The sequence below is a fragment of the Trachypithecus francoisi genome, unplaced genomic scaffold (assembly GCF_009764315.1).
Source record: "Trachypithecus francoisi isolate TF-2019V2 unplaced genomic scaffold, Tfra_2.0 Lachesis_group12, whole genome shotgun sequence".
Classification (NCBI taxonomy): Eukaryota; Metazoa; Chordata; class Mammalia; order Primates; family Cercopithecidae; genus Trachypithecus; species Trachypithecus francoisi.
This window is the reverse complement of record NW_022681457.1, coordinates 105,152,322-105,178,350: the sequence shown is the minus strand read 5'-3', so window position 1 is coordinate 105,178,350 and position 26,029 is coordinate 105,152,322. Positions and strand designations below refer to the sequence as shown.

At 48.8% G+C, this 26,029-nt stretch overlaps 1 protein-coding gene across 12 annotated transcripts in view; it reads right to left on the bottom strand.

Annotated features, from left to right (window-relative positions):
* Positions 1 to 26,029, bottom strand: part of TMCO4 (transmembrane and coiled-coil domains 4) — a 125,170-nt gene that overhangs the window by 63,710 nt on the left and 35,431 nt on the right. For 7 of the 12 annotated variants that reach the window (XM_033228062.1, XM_033228051.1, XM_033228055.1 and 4 more), the window contains 5 exons: positions 11,890 to 12,022; positions 6,925 to 7,020; positions 3,475 to 3,572; positions 2,460 to 2,603; positions 1,535 to 1,654 (listed from right to left, as the gene is read on the bottom strand). In XM_033228062.1, the coding sequence (XP_033083953.1) occupies positions 1,535 to 1,654; positions 2,460 to 2,603; positions 3,475 to 3,572; positions 6,925 to 7,020; positions 11,890 to 12,022 (591 nt within the window). The remainder of the gene's footprint in view (positions 1 to 1,534; positions 1,655 to 2,459; positions 2,604 to 3,474; positions 3,573 to 6,924; positions 7,021 to 11,889; positions 12,023 to 26,029) is intronic. The other 5 variants (XM_033228058.1, XM_033228061.1, XM_033228059.1 and 2 more) reach the window with 3 other exon arrangements.

The following is a 26,029-nucleotide window of genomic DNA, read 5'->3' as shown; positions in this document are numbered from 1 at the left end:
TTCGCTGGCTTTCTTCCGCGTGGTTTGCCAGATCTGCGACTTCTGTCCTCAGGTCAGAGATTTGGGAACCCAGGAGACTCTTGGGGGGCATGCCTGAGTGGCCAGGTTGGGACGTTTAGGATTCCTGCGCCCACCCTGCTCTTTCTCTAAGGGATGTAGTGTTTGTTGTTTGTTGAGACTCTTGCTGGGCACTTGCAGGGGTCAGCCAAGCAACAAGTGGACCATGGTGTGAGCCCTCAATGCCACCCTGGCTAGAATCCCCCAAAATATGCATATTCAAATTAGAACAGCAAAGGGAACTAAGGTTTGCGTCATGCCAACTAGAAACCACGTGATGTTCATGCATTTCCTCACTTAATCTTTGCAGCATCCTGAAAAGGTGGCAATAATTCGTTCCACTTTACAAATGAAGTAGCAGAGATACAGAGAAGGTACATAACCTGCTGAGGTCATGTAGCCAACACATACTGAGCTCTCACTCACGTGCTTAAAGTCCTTTGCTATCTTCCACTTGCTCTGAGGACAAATTCAAACTTCTTGCCACAGCTCACACGCTCCTGGCGTGGTCTGGCTCCACCCACATTCCTGCCTTCTGGCTCCCTGCTGCAGCCATCCTGTGCTCTTTTGGTTCTTTCAAGCCACTGGGCCTTTGCACCTGCTGTCCTTTTGCTTGGAATACAGTTTCTGCTCCTGGTTTATTGGGCTAACTCCCAGCTAGCCCTTAGCCTAAATGTCACTTCCTTCAGAACCTTCCCCAGAAACACCCTGTGCTTCCCCTATTGTGCCATCCATAAAGCTCCCATTTAGTTACTTGGTCTGTCTTCTATCTTGGGCTGTATGTTCTATGGGAGTAGAGGCCATGGCTGTGCTGCTCACCACTGAATTCCTAAGACCTGGTTCAGTATATGACACATGGTAAGTACAGTACTTTATAAATACTGCTACATGGACAGATAGGTGGATGGGTGAATGGATGAATAGATGGTTGGGCAGATGGGTGGGTGGATGGACAGACAGGTGGGTGGCTGGATGGGTGGATAGGTAGAAGGGTGGATGGATGAATGGATGGGTGGCTGGATGGGTGGATAGGTAGAAGTGTGGATGGATGGATGGGTCGATGGGTCAGTAGACAGGTGAGTGGGTGGACAGGTAGATAGGTAGAAGAGTAGATGGATGGATGGATAGATAGAAGGGTGGCTAACTGGGTGGCTAGATGCATAAACAGGTGGGTGGGCGGATGGGTGAATAGGGAGAAGGGTGGGTGGGTGGGTGGGTAGGTGGGTGGGTGGATGGATGGATGGATGGATGGACAGGTGGGTGGGTGGTTGAGTAGGTAGATAGATGGATGGAGAGATGATGGGCAGGTAGATAGATGTGAGATGAAGTTACCTCACCTCTCTGAGCCTCAGTTTCTTCCTCTGCAAAATGGGGCTCCCCATACCTGCTCCCTAGCCCAGGTAAAAACCTAGCCCAGGGTCTGGCCCAGGCCAGCCACTGCCCATCCCCCTCCACTTCTGGTCCTCCTGGTCCTCACGGTATTTGCCGGATGCGAGCCACCCAGTGATGGCGATGGTGATGTGCAGCTGCCGGCCTTCCGTCAGAGGCAGAAACGTGAACTCTTCAATGGCTCCCACTCGCTTCTTCATCTTGTATCCTAAAGACCCAGATCCGAGAAAGAGAATGGAGGTGACTGGGGCCCCAGGGAACATCAGGGTGGCTGTATGTGCTCACACATGCACACAGTGAGGGCCGTCTGTGTGCCCTGCCCCTGGAAAAACATCCAACATTGTGTTTGAACTCATTAAGGTAGGTGCCATTATTGTCCCTGATTATAGACGAAAGCAAGAAGCTGCTGCTGAGGCTGGCCGGCCCCAAGCGGAAGAGCTGGTTTGGACCTCAGAGCCCAGGCTCTTACCCATTGCTCTGCCCTGGTTCTGTTTCTTTTCTCCTGCCCACACACTGCAGGGGTAGAACACACTCCACTTAGTAACGGCGAATCAAATGGACCAAGAGTCTCAGCAGGGGAGCAAACTCCTCTTGGGGAGTTGAGCAGGAATGTCTGTGCATGATGGGGTAGAGGGAGTGGGAGGCGCGCTGCTGCTGACAGGTATCATTTGGAAAAACTCCCCCAGGTGATGCTGCTCGGGGAAGGGCAGCCATGTTCTCTCCAAACACGAGGAAGCCCAAGCATAGAAACTTCTGAATGGTGGAAGCAGGTTCAGTTGTGGCCTTTCTCAGGAAGTACACACAGTTGCATGGGAAAAAAGCCAGCTTCTCAAACTCGGCCCTGACCCTGACCCACGCGAGCTCTGGGAAGGCTGGGACCCAGAGTGAGAAAAGCCACATCTCCTCTGTCTCCCAGGGAGCCACTACTGGTGAGAATCCAGGCATGTTCTTTTAGGAACTGGGCCACCCTGGCTGAAAATTCCTCTGAACCTATCATTCCTTTTGAACCTTACCTGTCAGGCCAGCTCCAGCTGCACCGAACAGTGAGGTCATGATGGCTATGCCGGCTGCTGAGCCCAGAGCCGCTGCCCCCGCACTGCCAATAATCGTCGCTGCTCCAGCGGCAACAAGGGGTGCAGCGAGACCTCCGGTCACACCTGTGGGAAAAGCAGCAGTTTCAAGTGGGAGTAAAAATGTGGTGGCCAGGCGTGGTGGCTCATGCCTGTAATCCCAGCACTTTGGGACGCCGAGGCAGGCAGATCACGAGGTCAGGAGATCAAGATCATCCTGGCTAACATGGTGAAACCTCGTCTCTACTAAAAATACAAAAAATTAGGCCGGGCGCGGTGGCTCAAGCCTGTAATCCCACCACTTTGGGAGGCCGAGACGGGCGGATCACAAGGTCAGGAGATCGAGACCATCCTGGCTAATACGGTGAAACCCCGTCTCTACTAAAGAATACAAAAAACTAGCCGGACGACGAGGTGGGCACCTGTAGTCCCAGCTACTTGGGAGGCCGAGGCAGGAGAATGGCGTAAACCTAGGAGGCGGAGCTTGCAGTGAGCTGAGATCCCGCCACTGCACTCCAACCTGGATGACAGAGCCAGACTCCGTCTCAAAAAAAAAAAAAAAAAATGCAAAAAATTAGCTGGGTGTGCTGGCGGGTGCCTGTAGTCCCAGCTACTTGGGAGGCTAAGACAGGAGAACGGCATGAACCCTGGAGGCAGAGCTTGCAGTTAGCCGAGATCGCGCCACTGCACTCCAACCTGGGTGACAGAGCAAGACACTGTCTCAAAAAAAAAAAAAAAGGTGTGGCTTGATGAGTTTTTACCCCTCAGCTACCTAATAATGCCTCCCATGGAAGCTTCTGACAGTGCTGATGAGCATACTGACTACTCACTGACTACCTACCGCATGCCAGGAGCCACCTCCCAGCTGAGCCCCTGCACTCTCCACTCTCACCCACAGCCTGGCATCATTTCTGTCTGCAAAACCCGGACCTGTGCCACCATCTCCAGCTAGACTCACCGATCACTGTTCCGCCTCCGACAGTCGCCAGGCCTATCAGGAAATAACGCTTCCATTTCCTCCGGTTTTCTTTCTTCTTCCGGGATGCCTCGGCCATTCTGAGGGAAAAGAGGGTGGTCTTTAGGGCCAGCTGTGCCCAGGATCCCTTGAGACATCCCCACCACACCAACCCTCAAACAGGGGCCAATGCTGGGTAGCTACTCTGCCGCTCAGAGTAAGGGACCAAAGTCACCCTGAGCCCATTGATGGTTTAAAAAGCTGAAAACATTCTAAAACCCAGCCGAGGAATCTCAGCGTATGGGATGTACTACTTACCCAATGGATCCATCCTAACAGGGTTGCAATTTGAATAATAAAAAGACAAAAAATAATCATAATAATAGCAAGAGAAGCACAAAAGAGAACTTTAAACAGATGGACCCAGAAGAAGCACAAAATAGATAATCACAGACTCCGTCACCTCCCTCCTCCCCTCCCTTCTCCTCCACCCTGTCATCTGATCCCACCTCCCTCTGGGACATTTGGAAACCAGTTTCCTTCAAAATGATCATTTTGAAGATGGGAGACCTTGGCCTTGGAGCAGTAGCTAGACTTGTTCAGACTTGAAATGGAAATGCCAAAAAAATTAGCAAAAGGAAAACATTTAGAGTGAATTGGGGTCAGGTGAGCCCTGAGAACTGATGTTTGTGAGCACTCAAGAGTCAGGAAGCCCAATTTTCCTATTGGACATTCAGCCCTTAGCCCCTTTGCTGTGGCTGGGACGGAGAGGTTATTAAGTGGGAACTCTGAACTGAGGTTGGAGTCTGAACAACAACTCAGTGTGGAGTGATAGCAAAGCATGGTGATAATCAAAGAAGAAAAATGGTTAATCTTTACCCAGGGCTTCTTACATCTCAGCCACTGGGCTTTGCACTTCACAGGGTTAATCTTATCCTAAGAAGCAGTATGGTTATTGTACCCATGTTATAGATGAATTAAGGGATAACAGTCCCTACCTACCCATGAACTGTGAGGCTCCAGTAATAGATTATCTGTAAAGCATTTAGCACAGGGGCGGGCACACTGCAAGGACTCAGTGCAATCAGGGCTGATGTCATCACGATGCTGCATCTCCCCAAGCCTCAGTTTCCTCTTTTGTCAAAAGGCGGATACTAATTTCTACCTCATAAAGTTGTTGGTTTGTAAGGATTAATTTCATTCCTTCTTCGTCCATTCAGTCAATAAAGTTATATTGAGAATGGATGATGTGCTGTGTTTTTGCATCTCCGTGAGCAGAAAAATGTAGGTGCTCAACCAGTACCTGTTTCCTTCCCATCTCCCTCCTCATGAACCATATACATACATACATACATACACAAAATGGGATTTCAGTTGGGCATCTGGGGACCTGCTGTGCTTTTTGGTTCCCTGCCAGTTCACCTCAACAGATTTTTTTCCTAAGCATCTCCTGAGTGTAAAGCCCAGTGTTTCTCAGTCACTTCACTACACAGAAGCAGAAACCAATAGTAAAAATCTCTGTGCATATCATGATGCTGGTTTTCCACGATTGAAATTCACGTCATCGGTAGTGTGGGATGAGGCTGAACCACGTGCATCTAGCATAGTGGGAGGCAGGAGGGCCATCAAGATGGAGGGTTCTAATGTCAGAATTCAAACTCTGCGGATGTAGGCATGAATCCTAGCTCTGCTGTTGTGGTAGCTGTGTCACCATTCTCCACATATTCAGTTATCCCTCTTACAGAAAGATTATGCATCTCTGCCCTGTTGAACTGAGTGGTCATAGCACCAGCTTTAGCCAGTCAAATGTAGGTGGAGGTGGTATGTGTCACTTCTGGCAGAATCTTTTTTTTCCCCCTTTCTTTTTTTTGAGACAAGGTTCGGCTCTGTCGCCCAAGCTGGAGTGCACTGGTGGGATCTTGGCTCACTGCAACCTCCATCTCTCAGGTTCAAGTGATCCTCCTGCCTCAGCCTCCCAAGTAGATGGGATTATAGGTATGTGCCACCATGCTTGGCTAAGTTTTGTATTTTTTGTAGACATGGGGTTTTGCCATGTTGCTCAGGCTGGTCTCAAACTCCTGGGCTCAAGCGATCCACCTGCCTCAGCCTCCCAAAGTGCTGGAACTACAGGTATGAGCCACCATGCCGGGACAACTGGCAGAATCTTTAAAGCCGGTGCAGGAAAGTGATTCATCTTCTTTCTCTCTGCCCCAAAACCAGCAATAATCTAGATGGGGTCACTCTGTCAGCCTGGGACCCAGAACCAGGACAATGTGAATTCAAGCTACAGCCAATCTGCAACGGACACATAGTATGAACAAGAAATACACCTTTAATCCTGTAAGCTGCTGAGATTTATTTGGGGGTCACTTGTTACAGCAGCAAAACCTAGCCTATCCCCACAACGGACAGAACCACTTAATAACTTTGTGACTATGCACAAATTATTTGTCACATCTGAATTTCCTCAACCAACAAATGGGGATAATAACAGTACTGAATTTCCAGGGGTATTGTGAGGACTAAATGAGACAGAGACACTGAGATACAGTGACTACCATCCTGTAATTATTCAATATATTTATTGCTATTATCACTCTCTTCATTATTATTGTAATAATTTCCTCCTCAACACAGGCTGGGCATATACTTTGACCCTTAACTGCTTTGACCCTTAATTGATAACTCTTAATTCAGTTCGAAGTGGAAGGCTGAAGATTACTGACTTTCGGCAGAGTTCAAGGCTGAAGAAAACATTCAAGTTGCTGACGATACATCATGGGACTGTGCAACTAGACAGGTGATGTGGCACTGAGTCAGTGGCATCTTGATTCAACAAACACGGCCTAGAAATAGTCTGGAAATCTGGCGAAGAGGTGTTTGAGCTTAGCTCTGCCATGAACTTCCTGGATCATCTAATTTTTCTGAGTGTTGATTTTCTCGCTTAGGAAATGTAACTATCAAATGACCCATGGACAGATGATGAGACAGCACACTGCAGTGGCCAATGCCAAGTATTAATAGAAAAATATAACCATGACTACCTGCCTCTTTCTCCTCTTCCCTCTTTGCCTGCCTGGTTGCCTTCAGGACACTGTCATCTCTCCCCACTGTGACACTTACACCCTCTGTGTCCTGACCCCTCTCTCCCCCTCTAGCTTCAACACTAATCACTTCCTCACTGACATATCACCCTTGGAAAATACTGAGCTGCCTCTAGTCACCTTCTGGTCCCTGGCCATCAAGGACCTTCCCGCCTTCCTGTGACTAGTTCAACATTACTCAACTTTCAGGAGTCAGCCGAGGTGGGACACATCCTCCGGAAAGACTGGCCAAAACCCCAAGGTTGCTGAGAGGCCCTGACTCTGGGCCCCCTAGACTCTGTGCCACATTATCCTGGAATTCTACACCAGTGATTTGCAGAGGGTGGGCATCAGAATCACCAGGGCGTACCTGTTAAAAACACAGCTTCCCGGGGGCGAATCTCTGGGTCTAAGGATAAACATTCTGTATCGGTAACAAGCTCCTCCTCCAGGGATTCTGCTGTAACTCAAGTTTGAAAATTGCTGAGCTAAGCTCTCATAGCATGGACCAAGCCATTTCCAACTCCCCACCCTCAGCAGCTTGCCCTGGTCTTGGAAACTGGAGGGTATTCAGGAAATCTTTCTCGTAAAGAGCCTAATTATTCCAACAAGGATTGGAGGTGACCACCTTGTTGTGGTGATATACTCCCCAATTCACTGTCCACATCTCTGAAAACCAGAGAGGTACAGGAAAGATATGTTGGCTAAATACAAATATATAAGCTGGGCATGGTGGCTCTTGCCCGTAATCCTAGCACTTTGGGAGGCTGTGGTGGGAGGATCCCTTGAGTCCAGGAGTTCCACACCAGCCTGGGCAACAGGGTGAAATCCTGTCCCTACAAAAATAAAAAAATTAGCCGGGCATGGTGGTGCATGCCTGTGGTCCACCCTACTTGGAAGGCTGAGGTGGGAGGATCGCTTGAGCCTGCGAGGTCAAGGCTGCAGTGAGTCACTGATGCAGAGATCATGCCACTGCACTCCAGTCTGCGTGACAGAGTAAGACTCTGTCTCCCTCATCTCCCTGACAAAAAGTTTATAAGCATTTGTTGATTTGAAAAGAAGATATTTTTTCCTAAAGTTACTTGGCTAAGGCACTCTCTCCTAACATTCAGCTGAATGGCAAATCTATTTCCGTCTTTAAGTATTTGCATGTTCTTAATAATTGTTTTGGGGGCCAGGCACGGTTGCTCGCACCTGTGGTCCCAGCACTTTGGGAGGCCAAGGCAGGCAGATCATGAGGTCAGGAGATCGAGACCATCCTGGCTAACACGGTGAAACCCCGCCTCTACTAAAAATACAAAAAATTAGCCGGGCGTGGTGGCAGGCATCTGTAGTCCCAGCTGCTCAGGAGGCTGAAGCAGAGGAACAGTGTGAACCCGGGAGGTGGAGCTTGCAGTGAGCCGAGATTGGGCCATTGCGCTCCAGCCTGGGCGACAGAGTGAGACTTGGTCTCAAAAGAAAAAAAAATTGTTTTGTACATAAAATAGCTTTCTCAGGCATCGTTCATTATTGCAGCACTACACTCTTACAATTATTTCAATTGTCTGATTGAATCTCAACACTGAAAGCAAAGGGGAGATGTTTGCTCTGAGTCACATTTACAACGCTAACACTCAGAGAACAACACGAAATCCGAATGACAGCCTTGCTCTCATCACTGACTGCCTGCTGATTAGACATTCAACGGTCACGTTGAAAAGAAAGACGCGAACCTGAGTTGCCCTTTCCATGTGAGCTGCCCAAAGACAAAGGCTGAAACCACATGCGGATGTGGGCCAAATCCCAGGCTGAAGCCAGAGATACCTCCTGAAGAGCAAGACGCCTGCATTGCCTGTCTCACAGAACCACAAATCAGTCTTTCTGTCATCTTCTCTCCCATGAGGGGGTGCTTCCCGTCCTTATCCTCACCACACCTTCTGTTTTTAAATCACCTTTTTTTCTGTGCTGACAGATAGAGCTAGCTTATCACTGAGAGGTCTACACACACTTTCCCAGTAAAGGCCTGGATGGCCCCATAAAATCATTATCTTTCTTGTTTTCCTCAGAATAAAGGAGAAACCCTGCCACTGCCAGCCAGGTCTTGAGGGACACAGTGAGAGCCATTCAGACTGGACACAGTAGTCGAATCAGAGGCTGCTGACCAGTCATGTGAGCTTGGCTGAGTTATGCCACCCCTCTGACTTTATTTCTTTATTTGTGAAACACTTAGGGGGCTGTTATGAGGATCGAGAGAGATGGCATCTTGTGCCTACATCTAGTAGGCATTCAAGAAAAATCTGGGCCGGGCGCGGTGGCTCAAGCCTGTAATCCCAGCACTTTGGGAGGCCGAGATGGGCGGATCATGAGGTCAGGAGATCGAGACCATCCTGGCTAACACGGTGAAACCCCATCTCTACTAAAAATACAAAAAAACGAGCCGGGCGAGGTGGCGGGTGCCTGTAGTCCCAGCTACTCGGGAGGCTGAGGCAGGAGAATGGCGTAAACCCGGGAGGCGGAGCTTGCAGTGAGCTGAGATCTGGCCACTGCACTCCAGTTCGGGCGACAGAGCGAGACTCTGCCTCAAAAAAAAAAAAGAAAAATCTGACGCTGGCAACGTTCTTATGATGTGAGCAGTATCTTTACTAATTTATTTATTTTTAACTGTAATTTCTTTTTTCTTATGAGATGGAGTTTCACTCTTGTTGCCCAGGCTGGAGTACAATGGCATGATTTTGGCTCACTGCAACCTCCGCCTCCTGGGTTCAAGTGATTCTCCTGCCTCAGCCTCCTGAGTAGCTGGGATTACAGGCATGTGCCATCACACCCAGCTAATTTTTGTATTTTTAGTAGAGACGGGGTTTCACCATGTTGGTAAGGCTGGTCTCAAACTCCTGACCTCTGGTGATCCACCCGCCTCAGCCTCCCAAAGTGCTGGGATTAAGATGTGAGCCATTGCAGCTGGCCTATGTGAGCAGTATCAACCCCAGCAGCTCATTAGCTCCCATCTGCTGAGACTCTACTATGTGCCAAGCACAGGTCCCAGCTTTTGATATGTGTTAAGTAATTTAATCCTCTCAACAACGCTATGACGGCGATACTACCATTATCCTCATGTAAGAGATGAAGAAATGAGGCACAGAGAGGAGAGGTGAAGTCACTAAACAAGTGAGGGAAGCTGGGTGGCCTTAGGGCTCAGACGGGGACCCAGGAGCAGAGGGGTGGGAAGGGTGGTACGTCACACTCTAGACCTCAGCTGCAAAGAGTCATGTTAGTGGGCCTAGTAATGAACTCACCTCCCAGAAACACAAAACTTTACAGTCAAAAGAAATCTACGTATCATTCAACCCCTTAATTGTATAGGTAAAAAACAAAAATGTGTGCTGGTGTCCACGGAGGGAAAGCCACGTGCCCAAGGCCACACAGAGGGTTAGTAGCAGAATCAAACCAAGAGCCAGGTCTCCTGGCTGAACAGTTGCTATGGCTTCCCTGGGTCTCAGATCCTTCCGGAGACCACAGAATCTGAGAGGTCTCCAAAGTCCCTAACATTGCATCAACAATTACATGTGTGAAGCCATTTTCCGGGGAAAGGGTCTACACATGGACTGCAATAGGATCTATAATAGTCTATAAAAGGGTCTGTAGTAACACAATTAGAACAGTATTGCTAACAACAACAAATAATATTTATGGACTAGTTACTCTGTCCCAGGCTCACCTGAAACACTTCACATACACATGAACTCATTTAGGCCTCACAAGAACCCTGTGAGGAGGGCGCTACTATTATCCCCATTTTACAGGTGAGGAAGTTGAAGCTCAGAGAAGTTAAATAATGCCCAAGCTCACATGGCTGGTAAGTGGCAGAACTGGCCTGTGTTAGACCTTCTGGTTTACATCTTCTTCCCTGACCAGGCATTACTGGTATTATCAGAACAAATTGCTCCGGGTAATACATTTCTCTCTGATAATAAGATTTCCAAATAATAACTGAGAGATTCCTTAATTTCAAGGCATATAAGATCCTATAAATTCCTGACATATCCAAAGAACCTAGGATGCCCTCGTGATTATGGTAATTGGCATGGATCCAGGTATTTCTATACTGACCCAACTCTAGCGGTCAAAGCTAGTGTCTACAACAAACCAAGTTTCCCCCTTTCTCAAGGAAATACCCCTTGTCTTTGCTCTACTAACTGTGGCTTGAGGGTGGCTCTGGGTGTCAATTTGGCTTTAGGATTAAATTCTCAGGTGGGCTGACCTGGTATAATCTGGCTGGTCAAAGAACACCACCGCAGCTGAAACAAAACCCAGAGCTGGGAGACGTGCCTGGTGCCAGGAGCCTATGATTAGGCCATGACTGAAATCGATTTATTGCTCTGGGATTAGATCCTGTGTAAAGCGTCTGCAGAGAGCTGAGCTCTGACCAAGTTACCAGGACTATTTCCTTCTACACACTCTTGACCATATATAGACAGCAAAGCAACTCTACAACTGATGGGTCTGGGACATGTTGGAGAGGGGAGGACTCACAGCTACCGAGTACTTGCTGTGTGCCAGCCCTGGGTCAGACATTTTATAATGTGCAGACATTCATTCTTCCCAGTGATCCTGGGAGGGCACTATCCATATTCCTGTTTCATAGATAAGAATATTGCAGCTTAGAAAAGCAAGGCCACCCATCCAATGTCAAGCAGTGGACAGGTATCAGAAAAGGAACTGAATCTAGGTCAATTGTGCCCTTGAACCAGGTGTCACAAGAGCCTGAGGTGGAACAGGGTGTCAGGGCCCCAGGATGTTAAAGTCACAGATTCAAGGCCCTTAGCAATCATTCGTTTCATATTTTCTTTTTTTTTTGAGACAAGAGTCTCACTCTGTCACCCACACCGGAGTGCAGTGGCACAATCTTGGCTCACTGCAACCTCCGCCTCCCAGGTTCAAGCAATTCTCCTGGCTCAGCCTCCCGAGTAGCTGGGATTATAGGCGCATGCCGCCATGCCCGGCTAATTTTTGTATTTTTAGTAGAGATGGGGTTTTATCATGCTGGCCAGGCTGGTCTCGAACTCCTGACCTCAAGTGATCCACCTGCCTCAGTGTACCAGAGTGCTGGGATTACAGGCGTAAGCCACCGTGCCTGGCCCATTTCATCTTTTCTTCTTGCAAATGAAGTCAGAGGCCCAGAGAGGGCAAGTAGCTTGCTAAGGCCACACAGCAAGTCAGGGCTATAGCTGGGACTCTGTCCTGGGATCCTTTTACCTCAATATACCATCTCTTAAAGGGAGAAGGGGACTCTGTTATCTGCAAAGTACACTGAAGTGGAGATCCTTGGATCCTGATGGGGGTCACAGGGCTCTCTTACTCAGATTCCTCCTCTTTGATTGCCTTCAGGCTCTCCAGGAATGTCTTTTCAAGGACATCCAGCTCCTCCAAGGGCACCTGGAGCAGGGAGGTCATGTGGCACACGAGGACTCTGGCCCGGGCATCATAGTGCCCTCGAAAGACAGAAACAACACCGGAAAAGAATCAGTTTAGGTTTTAAGAACAGTGATGTTAGCAGTGTAACTGATAAAACCCACACTGGGAACAGCCTAAATGTACAACTCCATGGGAGCCAGTCAATGAAAGAAAATGACACAGTTGCCTGGACAGAATACTATACAACTATTAAAATATTCAGCAAAAGCAAAGTGGGACTGGGTGCGGTGGCTCACTCCTGTAATCCCCGCACTTTGGGAGGCTGAGACAGGCAGATCGCTTGAGTCCAGGAGTTCAAGACCAGCCTGGGCAACATAGTGAGACCGCCCCCCACCTCTACAAAAAAATACAAAAATTAGCCAGGCATTGTGGTGAGTGTCTGTGGTCCTAGCTACTCAGGGGGCTGACGCAGGAGGATCACTTGAGCCTAGGAGGTTGAGGCTGCAGTGAGCCGTGATCATGCCACTGCACTCCAGCCTGGCCGACAGAGTGAGACCCTGTCTCAAAAAAGAAAAAAGCAAGGTGGTATTTCTCACCAGTCAAATGAGCAAAGAGCAGTTTTTAAAATTTCACAGCTGTGAAGGAGATGATAAAAATGGGTGCTCAAAGACATTGCTGGTGGAAGTATGCACTGGTATAAACTTTCTGGAGGGCAACTGGACAACACATATCAAAAACTTGAAAAAAATACATCCCCTTTGCCCCAGGAATCCCATTTCTGGAATTTTAATCTTAAGAAAACAACCGTAAATGCAGACGATATGTAGTAAATAAAGGCACTATGCTGTATTTATAATATGAAATTGGAAACAACCTGGAGATTTCCAACATCAGGAAATTAGTTATAAACCACACTCATCCAACTGAAAACCATGGGGCCATAAAAAATGATTCCCAAGAAAAGTATGTCATAACTTTCAAAAGTAAGTTCTTACCCAGAAGAATTTATGGTTAAGAGAATTTATGGCTAAGTGGTGGTGCATGCCTATAATCCCAGGCACTTTGGGAGCTGACGTAGGAGGATCACTTGAGCTCAGGAGCTCCAGATCAGCCTGGGCAACATAGCAAGATCCCATCTCAATAATTTAAAAAAATAAAAATAAAAAAGAGACAGTTCTGTTTGGATATTATACATAAAGAAAAAGGAAAATAAATGCTTATACAATGAACCAAAATTTTTAATGCATAGAAGATGGACTTGATAACATGTCATGAGGTCCCAACTAAGAAACAAAACAAAAAACAAATACTGCACAGGAAAAAAAAAAAAAAATGAAGGAGGCCGGGTGCCTGTAATCCCAGCACTTTGGGACGCTGAGGTGGGCAGATCACTTGAAGCCAGGAGTTCGAGACCAGCCTGGCCAACATGGTGAAACCCCATCTCTACTAAAAATACAAAAATTAGCCAGGCGTGGTGGGGGGTGCCTGCAATTTCCGGCAACTTGGGAGGCTGAGGTGTGAGCCACTGCGCCTGGCTGACAATTCAAATTTAGTATCTTATGATTCTGAAGGCCAGATATTCTAAAATCACAGTGTTAGCAGGGAGAGAATCTGTTTTCTTGCTTTTCCCAGCCTGCTTTCCTTGGCTTGTGGCCTCTCCCTCCAATTACTCCAGCCTCTGCTCCGGTGGTCACATCTCCTACTCTGACTTAGATCCTCCTGTCTTCCTCTTACAAAGACCTTGTGATTGTATTAGGCCTATCTGGAAAGCCCAGGATCGTCTCCCCATCCCAAGATGCTTAATGTAATCATACCTGCAAAGTCCCTTTTGCCATGTAGGGTAACATATTCACAGTTGCCAGGGATTCGGATGTGAACATCTTTAGGGGCCATTATTCTACCACTTAACTCTTGACCTGGCTCAACCATCACCTCCTCTCTGAACCCTCTCTGCATCATTCCTTCCTTTGGGGGTCTCTGATCACTTATACAGGCCTCTCAGTGTCCTCCCCATTTGATTGTACTCATCATATCTTACTAGACTGTAAGCTTAGTCATCTGTTTTTCCAACCCCTGTACCTACCTGGGGTGTGACACTTAGTAAGAACTCAAAAAATGTTTACACAGTGAATGAACCAATGAATAAACTCTTCTGATTTTTAGGTCAAATTCTCTGTGACTCAAGTACTATGACAGACTTCCAAATTGAATCTTTTTGACAGAGAAAGTCACAAGGACCTGGCATTCAGCTACTCCGCACTCACCTTCCCCTGTGCCCTGGCCCTGTGAAGACATGAATTGTCTAAAACGCTAATTCCCCAGTCCAGCTGCCTATCAGCATGACCTGAGAAGCTTGCCAAAAATAGGGTTTCCTGAGTTCTGGTATAGGGGACCCTCCTTTCCCGTTTACCATGATGTAGTCCCTGAAGTCTTGAAGTTTGAGGTTTCAGCTTCTACAAAAGAAATCAGGTCCTTCCTTGACCCAGGGTCCCCAGAGTGGAACAGGGTCTCTCGGGGCTGCCCTGCTGTCTCCCGGGATGAGGAGCTGTCTACGTGCTGGAGACAGACACCACGTGCTGTGGCTTGGGGTTATTAGGTTCAGTAAACTTCACGGAAAAAAGGAGTTCCTTGCTTTCCCCATAGGAACAAAGACTACTGTGCCCACGTGATAATCGGGTTGTAGAAATCAAGCTTTGGCTCTGATGATTAATTGGTGGCAATGATAAATAGTTGCTAATACATACTCCATAGGTCAAGGCTGCAGTGATTCACCTTCTAGCATGCAGGCTGCGGGGTACAGGGTGATTAACACTCCTGTGGTAATCTCAGGCACGGGGCTTTGTATCTTAGCCTTGTGCACAGGTCATTTCAAGGAGTTGGTGGCTGGGATGCTGGTCTTGGAGTCAGGGTTTGTAGTTCAAGGCATGTTCCTTCTGGAAGCTCTAGGAGCAAATCTCCTCATCTAGAAGGCAGTAGGGAGGGGCAGAGTCCTGGGCTAACCAGGATACTGGCATTCTCTGGCCCAGGCTCTACTGCCAACTTGCCAGGGGGCCAACTTGCTCCTTGAGAGCCAGTCCCAATAAAAGGTGCCCCATAGGCCAGGTGCAGTGGCTCACGCCTGTGCCTAGAATTCCAGCACTTTGGGAGGCCGAGGCGGGCCAATCACTTGAGGTCAGGAGTTCAAGACCAGCATGGCCAACATGGTGAAACTCCTTCTCGACTAAAAAATGCAAAAATTAGCCGAGTGTGGTGGCGCACATTTGTAATCCCAGCTACTCAGGAGGCTGAGGCAGGAGAATTGCTTGAACCTGGGAGGCAGAGGTTGCAGTGAGCCAAGATCATGCCACTGTACTCCAGCCTGGGCAACAGAGGGAGACTCCGTCTCAAAAATAAATAAAATAAAATAAAATAAAATAATAATAATAATAATAATAAAGCGCTCTATCCACCCTGGGGCTCAGACCACAAGCCTCGGTGGGCATTATTCTTAGTTCTTCTTGTTTCCCTGTCCCGACATCCACCCCACCAGCTGATGCTGACTGCTGCACCTGCAAAACATATCCTGAGTCTGACCACTTCACTCCATCTCCACTGCCACCGCCACAGCCATCGCTCTCCAACCACCAGCCACTTCACCACTTTCTTATCTTTCACTCTTGCCTCTGCACTCCATTTGCCAAACGGCAGCCACTGAGCTTCTTTAAAGTTATCGATCCGGTTGTGTTCTCTCCCTGGCTTACAGCTCTCTGACTGCTCCCCAGTGCACTTAGAATAAAGTCCACATTTCTTTCCATGGTCTGCAAGACTGCACATTATCCAACCCCTTCCTGCCACCCTCTCCCACCTCACCTTCTACCCGGCCCTGCTTCAGGCACCAGCAGCTCAAGAAGCCAAGCTCATGGCTGCCTTGGGGCCTTTGCATTTGCTGCTTCTGATATCTGGGAAGCTCCTGCCCCAGATCTCTGCTTGGCTGCCCTTTCCCATCAGTCAGGTCTCCACTTAAATATCACCACCTTAGAGGAGCCAGCGGCTCCTGAATTAGAACAGCTCAGCCCCTAGTCACCCCATCTCCATTACGCCCCTAGTCACCCCATCTCCATTACTCCATTTCCCTGTATAGGTTTATTGTCTGCCTTTCCTCATCAGAATGCCTGTCCCACAAGGGCAGGGACCTTTGCTTTGTTCCTTGCTGTTCTCCCACTGCCTGGGACAATGCCTGGCAGTTAGTAGGTGCACAGTTAAGATGTGTTGAGTCATTAGCTGACCAAGGTTCTCTCTTGCCTGCCAGGGTTCTTTGCTGTGGCCACCTGCCCCAGGCAGCACAAAAGATATTTCCCTGCCTCCCACCTCCACCTGAGACTCCCTCTCCCTCCCTAGTACCCTCGGAGTCCTGCTCCCCCAGGGGACTAGAGGAGAGTGGATTGATGGGTTAAGGCCTCTCTCCTTCTCTCAGTGGGGTCTTCTCTTACAGTGGTGAGTTACTCTTAAATGTCATAGTCTTTTTTTTTTTTTTTCAAGAGTTGGGGATCTTGCTATGTTGCCCAGGCTGGTCTCAAACTCCTAGCCTTAAGCAATCCTCCCACCTTGGCCTCCCAAGTAGCTGGGACTACAGGCACATGCCACAAATGTCAGAGGCTTGACCATGCCTGGAACACTCAGTTCCTTCCTCAAATTTCACCTTCTCAGAAAAGCCCTCCCTGACCCAGTCCACTGCTTCCTAGTCTTTTACCATGAGTTATTTCTTCTTATCTTTTTCTTTCTTTCTTTTCTTTTCTTTTCTTTTCTTTTCTTTTTTTTTTTTTTTTTTTGAGACAGGGTCTCACTGTCACCCAGGCTGGAGTGCAGTAGTATGATCTTGGCTCACTGCAGCCTCAACCTCCTGGGCTCAAGTGATCCCCCACCTCAGCCTCCTGAGTAGTTGGGACTACAGGTATGTGCTTCCATGCTCAGATAATTTATACATATATCTCTCCAGCAATCCACCCACATTTGCCTCCCAAAGTGGGTGGTGGTATTAAAGGCATGAGCCACCGTGACCAGCCATTTCTTCTTATCACCATTTAAAACAACTATATATATATTTTTTATTTGCCTACTTGTTTATTTTGTCTCCTCTTCTTATAGAATATAAAATATAAGCTCCAAATCCACTGTGCATCCCTAGTACCTCGGCCCATGCCAAAAACAAAGCAGAGGTTTAATAATCTTTGTATGCAAGAAGAATGGAATATTTGTAGAAATGAATGAATGACTGAGCTACTGGAACTCTGTTGGGAAAGATCCAAATGCGGGGGACAGTTCTGCTGAATGAGATGTGTATCCCCTTTCGGCAGAAACGTCCTATGATCAATAATCCTATTAATCTGGAAGCTTCATTTATCACCTACTCATCTAGATCAGATTCTGCACTATACTTTCTGCATGTAGTGGCTTATTGAATCCTTATGAGCCTCTGAAGTGGCAGGTACTATAGAAAGTCCATCTTCTCGGCCGGGCGCGGTGGCTCAAGCCTGTAATCCCAGCACTTTGGGAGGCCGAGGCGGGCGGATCACGAGGTCAGGAGATCGAGACCATCCTGGCTAACACGGTGAAACCCCATCTCTACTAAAAATACAAAAAACTAGCCGGGCGAGGTGGCGGGCGCCTGTAGTCCCAGCTACTCGGAGGCTGAGGCGGGAGAATGGCGGGAACCCGGGAGGCGGAGCTTGCAGTGAGCCGAGATCGGCCACTGCACTCCAGCCTGGGCGACACAGCGAGACTCCGTCTCAAAAAAAAAAAAAAAAAAAAAAAGAAAGTCCATCTTCTCAAAAAGGAAAGTGAGGTGCAGACAGCTTAGGCCAGGGGCCCAGGTTCACCCAGCCAATGAATAGTAAAGTGGCAGCCTGGCTGCAGAGGCTATGCACCTGACCGCCACGCCTTCCCCGCACCATGACGTGGGAAGCAGGGCCACGAGCTAGCAGAACACTGTCTTCCAGTCACACACCTCTCTCCCAAGCCTGCCCATGCTTCCAGCCTGAGCTCCTTCCTCACGGCCTCCTTCTAAATCTGGGTTAGCCCATGATCAGTGGGTGCTGCGACATCCCCCTGTTGCTCCTGAGAGCTGTGCAGATTCCAGTCCAGTGCCCAGGCCCAGACTTTTGGACCCTGCCGGAAGGACCAAAGGAGTTGGTCTCTGGAGGTCCTTTCCAGCTCAGAGATCTGAGGGTCAGCTTCAGGGTACCTGTTCCTCCTCACAAGGAGAGACCTTCAAAGCCCAAGGCCAAATGGACTTGAAACAGCCCAACAGCAACATGGCCATGTGGAGACTTGAGAGTCACAGCGGGACAGTGGTTCTTAGAGTTTAGGGAACATCAAGGTCCCAGAGAGCTTGTGGAATTTCAGCTTCCTCAGTCCCACATGCAGGAGATCTGGGGTGGGGCTTAGGACTCTGAACTTTTAACAACACTCTCCACTCCCAGTGATTCTGAAACAGGTGATTCCTACCCCAGGAAACAGAGCAATGGGCTCCCCTCTTGGAAATGAGCTCCTCCCAGTCTGAGATGGTCTGGATGTGCTCACGCCCGGAGGCAGAGCGTGATGCTCCTCCCGCCACCTCTGCAGGGAAGGGAACCCAGCATCCCTGGCCTGCTCCTAAGCAGCAGGCATCATGGCAGGAGCTTGCATTTGTGATTGCTGATCCTCCCAATAGTCCTAGGAGGTTGTCACTATGATGCTGCATTTTGCAAATGAGGAAAGAACAGGTGTAGAGTGGATAAGAAACTTTCTCAAAGCCACACAGTTTAGAGAGTGCTGGAGCTTGGATTATAATCCAAATTATCTGATGCCAACATTTCTGCTCATTCCACTATGACTGCCTTTTAAAGGCATATCTCTTACTCTTGAGGGAGTTTGGTGTCTTAGGACAATCCCGTTTGGCCAGCTGGGAATCCCTACAGTCTATGCACATGGGCTATACATACAATCTCAGGGGCAGCCCTAGGTCACGGGCCACAGGCACACCTAAAAGTTACATATCACGGGATAACAGTTCTTTGGAAAGATGGGGGATCGGGAAGGGTGACCCAGAGATCTCGGCTCTGCCACCAGAGGGCAGAAGTGTGCCAGCCACCCAGAACTGCGGGATTAGCCCTGGTGCCCATCCCAGACACACAACCACATACTGTGGGAGCCCCTGGAGCCAACTGGTCCCCTTGTTTCAGCAAGGGGCATGTTCAGAGTCAGGCTGTGTGTTCACAACGGGACTCCTTCGCCCACCAGCATTTCTCAATACAAAAGCAGCTGCGTTTCATACTTCATTATCTAACACTCTCATGCATCAAAGGATAGCAGCACACCGGGAACTTGGCCCTAAATGCCAGTTGCACCCACAAGTTGTGATAACAATCCTGACCTTCCCCACATTTCCAAATCCCCCAAATCAGGAGCAGGGGGCAGGACAGCCTCCTGTTGTAAGGCGTTGAACCAGCCTGTTCCCAGTAATGGCTCCATCTCTGAGCGTGGGTCGGGGTTGACCTGGTACCTGCTGGGAGAGCCCACACCTTTGGGAAGAGATCCTGGTCAATCCCTGTCCTTTGGGGGCTGCCCTCCAGACCAAAGCGAAGGAACCCAGAGGCAGAAACTTCAGCCTTTGTCAAACAGACCTGAGTTTAAATCTTGATCTGAGTTCCTACTAGCTGGATGGCTTCAGAAAGTCTCTTAACTTCTCTGAGCCTCAGTTTCTTCATCTGCAAAAGGGGAATAAGAATATCTTTTTTTTGAGATGGAGTTTTACTTTCTCACCCAGGCTGGAGTGCAGTGGCACGATCTTGGCTCACTGCAATCTCCGTCTCCAGGGTTCAAGTGATTCTTGTGCCTCAGCCTCTTGAGTAGCTGGGATCACAGGCACCCACCACCATGCCTGGTTAATGTTTATATTTTTAGTAGTGATGGGGTTTCACCATGTTTCCCAGGCTGGTCTCGAACTCCCGACTTCAAGTGATTTGCCTGCCTCGTCCTCCCAAGTGCTGGGATTGTTACAGGCCAAGAATATCTTTTTGATCGGGCTTTTGTTGAGGGGCAATAAGAAGATGGATGTGGTGAGCTTGGCTGGCACCTGGGACCACAGTAAGTGACTGATACAGGGTGGCTGATATTACTTTATGGGAAATTGTCATGTTTCCTCCATCCTGTACCTGTTAAGAAGCCACTCTCTGAGTCAGGGTGCCAGGGTGAGGCTGTGAGCTGCCTGCTGCTGTGCTAGGGCAGGGGCCCCTTGTCCCTCTTCCCCCTGGGTCCGAGGACACACCTCACAGGTCACACTCATACTGCTTACCCTACCCACCACACTATTATCCCTTGATTTACCAACTTTTTAAATTATATACTTTTTCTAGAATATTTATTACGTAGCCCCATTTTTACCCTAAATGAATTATTTTCCATATAAAGAAGAAACCACACAGTATTCCAGTCCCATACACCCTGTCCATTGCTGAGTAATGGGTTTAAGCCCTGTTGTGTGCCCAGGGTCCCCACTTTGAGAGGCTGAGCCTGGCTGCAGAGCCCTCATGGGCTCAAGACTCAGGACGTCTTGGGGATGACTCCTGCCTTTTGTCCTCATGGCTTAGGATGATTAAGGCCATTAAGGCGGCGACAAGCTTACTTCAAGACCAGTGGTCTCGGAGCAAGGGGGAGAGAGAAGCGGTTGCTTCTGAGACCCTTCCATCTCCACCTTCTCGGATGCAGGATCAGTAAGAGCAGCAGCTCCTCTGGTTCCGGCTGCATGGGTGCCCGCCCTTCATTCAGGCCTCATCCAACCCTCTTAAAGTCAGCTGCAGGGGTGAGGGCTCCACTAATCTCCATGTGGGAGGAAGAACAGCAGATAAGAGGTGGACTCAAGAGCCCGAGGCCTGGCTGGAATCCTAACTCCTCACTTTCCAGCTTGGGCAGACATTTTATTCTCTGTGCTGCAGTTTCCTCTGCTGTAAAATGGGAACAGTAACAGCATCTACCTCCAAAGGCCATTGTGGGTTTCAATGAATGGGTTCCTATAAAGAAAGCACTTAGCTCAGAGCCAGGCATACAGCAGGCACTCAATGAGCATCTGCTGTTAGAGTTACTCTCAGCGCCTCCCACAGGGCCGGGCACACACAGCAGGCGTCAGTTCTTATTTGTGGAATAGATGGACCAAGTTGTTTGGATATGGATTATAAACTGTATGAATCTCAGGGATGTTGGGCCGGGCGCAGTGGCTCACGCCTGTAATCCCAGCACTTTGGGAGGCTGAGGCGGGCAGATCACCTGAAGTCGGGAGTTCGAGACCAGTCTGACCAACATGGAGAAACCCTGTCTCTACTAACAATATACAAAAATTAGCCGGGCGTGGTGGCACATGCCTGCAATCCCGGCTACTCGGGAGGCTGAGGCAAGAGAATTGCTCGAACCCGGGAGGCGGAGGTTGTGGTGAGCCAAGATTGTGCCATTGCACTCCAGCCTGGGCAACAAGAGTGAAACTCCATCTAAAAAAATATAAAAATAAAAAATAATGTAAAAAAAGGATGTTGATGGAGAACCCAGCAGCCAGGTGACCATATTTGCATTTTACCACAACCCAAGACTAACATGTCAAGCCTTTCTCATTCAGCAGGGAGGCAGGGTTTGCAATCCAGTAATAAACACCAGGCCAGATAGCAGAGCCACGTCTGCGGTAGAGAGTGCCGTGGCTCAACTGCGTGTGCCTCCTGCAGTTCCAGGGCCTAGAGGTGACCTCCCTTTGAATTCAGAGATCAGGGCAAAAATCATGATGCGGTTTAAGTCTACCAGGGACCAACACCGAGTTCACGGTGAGATTCACTTGGCCTTAAATGGGGTTTTGAAACTTACTTTGCAATGTGATCCTGGGCTACTCACTTAACCTGCGGAACCTTCATTTTCCCCCGTAAGAGCAGGTTAACAGTACTGGCCTCAGCAGCAGATCTGACGATCATATACTCTGCAATAACTCAGAATCTATGTAAGCAGCCTAGAAGAGCAACTAGAAGAACTTAGGAAGATTACTAAATGCAAGTAAACCAGCCCCACCTGAGATGGCCATATTTTCAGTTTTGCCTCCTAGAGGACATTGGCAATGTCTGGAGACATTTTTGGTTATCACAGCTTAGGAATGTCTACTGGCACCTAGTAGGCCAGGGATGCAGCTAAGCAGCCCACGGCATACAGGATAGCCCCCCACAACAGAATGATCCAGCCTCAAACGTCAATTGTGTGGAGGTTGAGAGTTATTAGCTCAGATTTAGTTTAACTTTCATCACGTAAAAGACTTATTTTTTCGGTTGTGTGGGCAAAGTGCTTCGTGGGTTGCTACTAGATGAGGAGAAGGAAATGATTAGCACACACAAAAAATTCCACCCAGCTGCCAATATGGCATCGTTCGGTGACTAAGATCCTAAAACTCTCAGTAAAGGTCAGCCTTCCAGGAAGTTCTGAGAAATGCAGCTTTTCATGCTGATTTCCTGGGCGAACTCCGTGACTAATCAGTCTGTCTCACACCCAGGGAGAAATCCTGTAGCACAGAGAGCCTCCTCTTCTGCCCCATCAATCTCTGTAGAAGGAAGACATTCAGCAAACCACGCTGCTTGGCATCTAAGCTCATTCTCCAAAGAAGAGTCGCCCCACTCATCCTTCTATCACTCCCTCCCTCCTTCCCTCCATCCAACAAGTACTGAGTGCCCACCATGCATCCGTCAGAAGACATTCAGCAAACCACACCGCTCAGCACCCAAGCTCATTCTCCAAAGAAAGGTCGCCCACTCATCCTTCTATGGCACCTTCCCTTCTTCCCTCCATCTAACAAATACTAAGTGCCCATCATGTGTCCATCCGTGTTGCACTTGCTGGGATGCAACGGTAAACAGGCCCAACAAGGGCACTGCCCTCATGGAGCTCATGGGGAAGGACCTGGACAACTGGCCCATCCACGACACCAACCTTCTCCTTACAAGGATCTTGACATGATTTACGAGATCATGGTCTTAGAACCCAAGACAGTTTTTAAAAAATCGTATTTTTATGGAACAGCTGGCTCTTGCCCCTTATTTGTACTTGAAATTGCAGTTCAGAGAGGTTAAGTGACTGATCAAGGTCACGCACAAGAGTCTCAGAGAAAGGATGAACATCCAGGTTCCCGGACTCCAGGGTTTTCCCATTTCACCATGGCCACCATCACCCCAGCAACACTCCCAGCCTGTGCCCTGCCTGCCAGCTCCATGCTGGGCACTCTACAAGGATTTGCTCATGTAATCCTCACCACTACCCTGTTAGGTAGAGACTACTGTTACTCCCTCGGACACCTGGGGAAACCAAGGCACAGAGACATTTAGTAACTTGCCAAGGTGGGGCTTGAATTGTAATACAATCAGCCCCCAAAATACTCCCCATTCTTGGTCCCTGGTCATTCATTAGAACAGATAAAGAGGTCAGACATGACAACTGTCAGCAAGCCACTCCCCTCTCTGGGCCTCAGTTTCCCCATCTACATAAGAGGGTGGTCTAGGTGATTTGAGGGTCTACCTGCCTCTGACCTCTGGGGACCTTTGGAGCCCTGGCACCTGCTCCCATTGGGTCCCAGTGTGCCACTAAAGCTGTTCCTCTTACCTGCTGGCACCTGGTGAGGCTATCAGATAAATCAAAGGTACCTCCTAGACATTATCAAAGCCTGGTATTATTTAGATATGAGCTATTAGAAATATTAGATATATTTCCGTGGGGATGCCTCAATTCCCTAATTCCTGAGGGTAAAATCTGCCAAGGTTTTGACTAACAGCAGTTGTTTTAGAGTGTCCAGCTCTGCCACTTACTAGCTTAGGCAATTACTTCACCTCTATGAGCCTCGGTTTACTCATCTGTAAAGTGGGAATGCCTACATTTAAAGGATGGCTGTGAGGATGAAATGAAACAGTGATTGACAAGAGCCAGGTGAGGTCACCAGCATTTAACTGGTGCTTAATAAGTGGTGGTTATTCTAAATGGAAATGTTAAGGGCGATGCTGGTTTAGATGTTGCCTATAATGAGAACGTGCCTGGGTGGGCATGAAGCACCAGGCAATGATGTAAGACAGGCTGTTTTAAACCCACTCGATTCTTCTGCCAGAGCCAGCTCCAAGGTCACAAACAGCAAAGAAGAGTCAGTGGAGGTGTCTTAGGTGCCCAACATGGTTTGGGGTTTGCAGGGGTGGGGTGCAGAAAGAGGTGGTGGGATGCATATGACTCTCTGGGTGAGGAAAGAGGGAAAGTCAGATTCCGGGGCCAAGGCTGCTTCTCTTTCTACCTGATGAAGAGGCAATGAGAGAAAGGAATGGCTGGCCCAGGAAGCTGGAGAACTGCTTCTGACTCCCAGTCTACCTCTACCACTGTGTGTCTGCAAGGAAGCCCCTTCCCCTCTCTGGGCCTCAGTCTCTCCACCTGTGAAAATGAGAGGATCACTGGGTGTGGTGGCTCAGGCCTGTAATCTCAACACTTTGGGAGGCTGAGGTGGGCGGATCACTTGAGGTCAGGAATTCAAGATCAGCCTGGCCGACATGGTGAAACCCCGTCTCTACGAAAAACACAACAATTAACCAGGTGTGATGGCACATGCCTGTAATCCCAGCTATTCAGGAGGCTGATACAGGAGAATTGCTTGAACCCAGGAGGCAGAGGTTGCAGTGGGCTAAGATCACGTCACCTGTACTCCAGCCTGGGAGATAAGAGCGAAACTTCATCTCAAAAAAAAAAAAAAAAAAAAGAGGATCATCCAAGTTGACTTGATGTGTGAGATTCAGGTCAGCAAGATGGGGGCAGCAGCCTTAACCACCTCACTGGAGGATGAGAGATGAAATGCCAGCGCAAGCCCTTAGCACCATGCCTGCCACGCAGCCAGGACTTAGCACATGGCAGCTTTGCCATTACACTGATTCCAATATTAGATTCTATGTGCTGAGCTGCTGCCCTGATCTCCAGCAACCCGAGTCTCAGACCACTGTGCAATCCAGCCTTTCTCTCCAAGGGAGTCCAGGAGGATCAGATATTATTATTCTTCCCTCACTTCTGTTAAAAAAATAAATAAAGTGACACAATCGCTCTGTAATGAAATCTATGACAACTCCTGAGACTGCCTGGCCCTGGAAATGTAAGCTCCAGGGGGTGCAGACAGAAAATGCCCCAAACTCAGAGTCCAGTGACCGAAGCAGTGTTCTCAGGCCAACCTTGCCACTCCCTTGGGGGCCACTTGGCTGTCTCTGCTAAATAAAGTATTACCGAAGGCCTCGCCTGCCTGAAAGCAGAGGCTGGCCGGGTCACCCATGGAGAGCCCTTTTAGCTCCACAATGTGGAATTAAAATGCTTTGGATACAGTAGGAACAAACACACTCTTTGGAGCCTTAGAGCAGCGCTCCTCCGAGTAGAAAGCACTTAGGAATTGCCTGGGTTCCGTGCAGATCCCAATCAGCGGGTCTGGGCAGGGGCTGAGACTATTTCTCACAAACCTCCCAGCAGTGCCGACGCTGCTGGGTCCACGGACCACACTGAGAGTAGTAAGGGCTTAGAGGCTTTTTAAAAAATGGTAAAGAAAATGTATTATGCTCATAATAAGAATCCCCAAGGTAGGGTGACCCACGTGTCCTGCCACCCTGGCAGGCACTGACTGCACTAAATACACGTGCATGACCAAGCACGCATGAGAAAGCAGTTCATCCACCCTGCTGCCTGGGCTTGAGCAAGCCTCAGCACCCTACTCTTTTAGGGTTCCTGACTACCACCTGCCCTGAAAGGGTCACTGGAGACAAATGCCAGGATTCCTGAGACAGAGTCCCAGTCCCCTTGCAGCTGGCACCAGACCACCAGAATCTGAGGGCTGAGACGTCACTTCTGAGCTCTCTCTCTTCTATCCTCTGTACCTGGTCTGCAGCAGTTCTGCAACATGAAGAATGGTTCCGGGGGCAGCCCCTCACCCCTGCCCCTCTGCTCTCCTTGCTGAGGCCAGCCATCTGCATACCTGTCCAGGTGAAATCCATCCCACTCTCCCTCCTCAGGCTTCCAATTGGCCCAAAGCCCGCCTGCTGCACTGCTAC